At 22.2% G+C, this 4,476-nt stretch overlaps 1 protein-coding gene across 1 annotated transcript in view; it reads left to right on the top strand.

Annotated features, from left to right (window-relative positions):
• Positions 1-3,792: 3,792 nt before the first annotated feature.
• Positions 3,793-4,476, top strand: part of mpzl2b (myelin protein zero-like 2b) — a 7,391-nt gene continuing 6,707 nt past the window's right edge. The window contains exon 1 of the mRNA XM_087807967.1: positions 3,793-4,004. Within this exon, the coding sequence (XP_087664093.1) occupies positions 3,959-4,004 (46 nt within the window). The 5' untranslated portion in view covers positions 3,793-3,958. The remainder of the gene's footprint in view (positions 4,005-4,476) is intronic.

Below are 4,476 nucleotides of genomic sequence, written 5' to 3' on the forward strand. Positions count from 1 at the left end.
ATAACACAATGGAATATAAACATATGAGAATCTAATGTTAATAGAATATAAATATAACACAATAGAATATAAACATATGAGAATCTAATGTTAATAGAATATAAATATAACATAATAGAATATAAACATATGAGAATCTAATGTTAATAGAATATAAATATAACAATAGAATATAAACATATGAGAATCTAATGTTAATAGAATATAAATATAACAATAGAATATAAAGGTATGAGAATCTAATGTTAATAGAATATAAATATAAGACAATAGAATATAAACATATGAGAATCTAATGTTAATAGAATATAAATATAAGACAATAGAATATAAACATATGAGAATCTAATGTTAATAGAATATAACACAATAGAATATATACATATGAGAATCTAATGTTAATAGAATATAAATATAACAATAGAATATAAACATATGAGAATCTAATGTTAATAGAATATAAATATAACAATAGAATATAAACATATGAGAATCTAATGTTAATAGAATATAAATATAACAATAGAATATAAAGGTATGAGAATCTAATGTTAATAGAATATAAATATAAGACAATAGAATATAAACATATGAGAATCTAATGTTAATAGAATATAATTTTTAACACAATTGAATATAAACATATGAGAATCTAATGTTAATAGAATATAATTTTTAACACAATTGAATATAAACATATGAGAATCTAATGTTAATAGAATATAACACAATAGAATATATACATATGAGAATCTAATGTTAATAGAATATAAATATAACACAATAGAATATAAACATATGAGAATCTAATGTTAATAGAATATAAATATAACACAATAGAATATAAACATATGAGAATCTAATGTTAATAGAATATAAATATAACACAATAGAATATAAACATATGAGAATCTAATGTTAATAGAATATAAATATAACACAATAGAATATAGACATATGAGAATCTAATGTTAATAGAATATAAATACAACACAATAGAATATAAACATATGAGAATCTAATGTTAATAGAATATAAATATAACAATAGAATATAAACATATGAGAATCTAATGTTAATAGAATATAAATATAACACAATAGAATATAAACATATCAGAAGCTAATGTTAATAGAATATAAATATAACACAATAGAATATAAAGGTATGAGAATATAATGTTAATAGAATATAAATATAACACAATAGAATATAAACATGAGAATCTAATGTTAATAGAATATAAATATAACACAATAGAATATATACATATGAGAATATAATGTTAATAGAATATAAATATAACATAATAGAATATAAACATATGAGAATCTAATGTTAATAGAATATAAATATAACACAATAGAATATAAACATATGAGAATCTAATGTTAACAGAATATAAATATAACACAATAGAATATATACATATGAGAATATAATGCTAATAGAATATTAATATAACACAATAGAATATAAACATATGAGAATCTAATGTTAATAGAATATAAATATAACACAATAGAATATATACATATGAGAATCTAATGTTAATAGAATATAAATATAACACAATAGAATATATACAGTACATATGAGAATATAATGTTAATAGAATATAAATATGAGAATCTAATGTTAATAGAATATAAATATAAGACAATAGAATATAAACATATGAGAATCTAATGTTAATAGAATATAAATATAAGACAATAGAATATAAACATATGAGAATCTAATGTTAATAGAATATAAATATAACACAATAGAATATATACATATGAGAATCTAATGTTAATAGAATATAAATATAACACAATAGAATATAAACATATGAGAATCTAATGTTAATAGAATAGAAATACAACACAATAGAATATATACATATGAGAATCGAATGTTAATATAATATAAATATAACACAATAGAATATAAAGGTATGATAATCTAATGTTAATAGAATATAAATATAACACAATAGAATATAAACATATGAGAATCTAATGTTAATAGAATATAAATATAACACAATAGAATATAAACATATGAGAATATAATGTTAATAGAGTATAAATATAACACAATAGAATATATACATATGAGAATCTAATGTTAATAGAATATAAATATAACACAATAGAATATAAACATATGAGAATCTAATGTTAATAGAATATAAATATAACACAATAGAATATAAACATATGAGAATATAATGTTAATAGAGTATAAATATAACACAATAGTATATAAACATATGAGAATCTAATGTTAATAGAATATAAATATAACACAATAGAATATAAACATATGAGAATCTAATGTTAATAGAATATAAATATAACACAATAGAATATAAACATATGAGAATCTAATGTTAATAGAATATAAATATAACACAATAGAATATAAACATATGAGAATCTAATGTTAATAGAATATAAATATAACACAATAGAATATATACATATGAGAATCTAATGTTAATAGAATATAAATACAACACAATAGAATATATACATATGAGAATCTAACGTTAATAGAATATAAATATAACACAATAGAATATAAACATATGAGAATCTAATGTTAATAGAATATAAATATAACACAATAGAATATAAACATATGAGAATCTAATGTTAATAGAATATAAATATAACACAATAGAATATAAACATATGAGAATCTAATGTAAATAGAATATAAATATAACACAATAGAATATAAAGGTATGAGAATCTAATGTTAATAGAATATAAATATAACACAATAGAATATAAAGGTATGAGAATCTAATGTTAATAGAATATAAATATAACACAATAGAATATAAAGGTATGAGAATCTAATGTTAATAGAATATAAATATAACACAATAGAATATAAAGGTATGAGAATATAATGTTAATAAAACATAAATAAAATACAAGAATCGAATGTTAATAAAATATAATATAAATAAAATAAAATTATCTAATGTTAATAAAATATAAATAAAATAAAATAATCTAATGATAATAAAATATAATATAAATAAAATAATCTAATGTTAATATAAATAAAAAAAATGGTTTAATGTCAAACTTAATCTAAACATATTAATATAAAACATAAATGTCAGGATATGAAGTTGTATCTTAATAATTGAACAGAAACGTATCATGATTTAATTTGAATTAAAATGATTTAATCTTTATTCGTAGTTTCTACTATAAATGTAAATAAAATTACAAATACAGGAGAATTGAAGGAAAATCATTGATTCAAAGTCACGACACTTTATTTTATCCCTAAAAGGATATTTTCTCTTGGACTTGAAAACAAACGTCGAAACAGAAACAAACGAGTTTAGAAACTTTTGTGAAACCTTTATTTAAAATAGTATTTAACTCTAAAATACTTTATTGTATTGATCGATGCAACATGACGTCATAATACTCGTTAGTTCAGAGTCTTTTAAATAAACTAGTGTTTGAATCTTTCAATAAAATGTTTCTATTTATTCAAAGTTTAAACCGTGTAAACATGAACGTTCTGCAGTACAACACACTCACCAGCAGGTGTCGCCACCCACCAGGTAATGACTTCTACCTGCGGCTCTAAAACCCTCTCGATGTTCTTCTCGATGTTCTCTCGATGTTCTTCTCGATGTTCTTCTCGATGTTCTCTCGATGTTCTTCTCGATGTTCTCTCGATGTTCTCCTTCATCAGAGAAGATGTTTCTCGAGGTTCCTCCTGATGTTTCCTCGAGCGGAGGAACAGGTCTTTAAGCTCCGCCCACAGGTGTGTTCGTGACCCGCGACCTGCTGCTGAGAGAAGCTCGTCCAGAACCTCAAGGACATGTTTGTTCGCCAGTAAACCCACCGAGGGACCCGTGGACGTGTTTACCGTGTTTACCGTATTTACCGTATTTACCGTATTTACCGTATTTACCGTATTTACTGGACCCTCGATGGACCGGACGCTCGTGCTGCTGCTGCTGGAGCTCGCGCTGCCTGGTGAGTTGACTTCCGGGTTTACAAATATAAACTTTAACAAATATAAACTTTATTAACAACACTCTTCAACAAATACAACTTTATTGATTACACTCTTCAACAAATAAAACTTTATTAACAACACTCTTCAACAAATACAACTTTATTAACAACACTCTTCAACAAATACAACTTTATTGATTACACTCTTCAACAAATAAAACTTTATTAACAACACTCTTCAACAAATACAACTTTATTGATTACAATCTTCAACAAATAAAACTTTATTAACAACACTCTTCAACAAATACAACTTTATTGATTACAATCTTCAACAAATAAAACTTTATTAACAACAAGCTTCAACAAATACAACTTTATTGATTACAATCTTCAACAAATAAAACTTTATTAACAACACTCTTCAACAAATACAACTTTATTAACAACACTCTTCAACAAATACAACTTTATTGATTACACTCTTCAA

Source organism: Callionymus lyra, chromosome 14 (genome assembly GCF_982586985.1).
Source record: "Callionymus lyra chromosome 14, fCalLyr1.hap1.1, whole genome shotgun sequence".
Taxonomy (NCBI): Eukaryota; Metazoa; Chordata; class Actinopteri; order Syngnathiformes; family Callionymidae; genus Callionymus; species Callionymus lyra.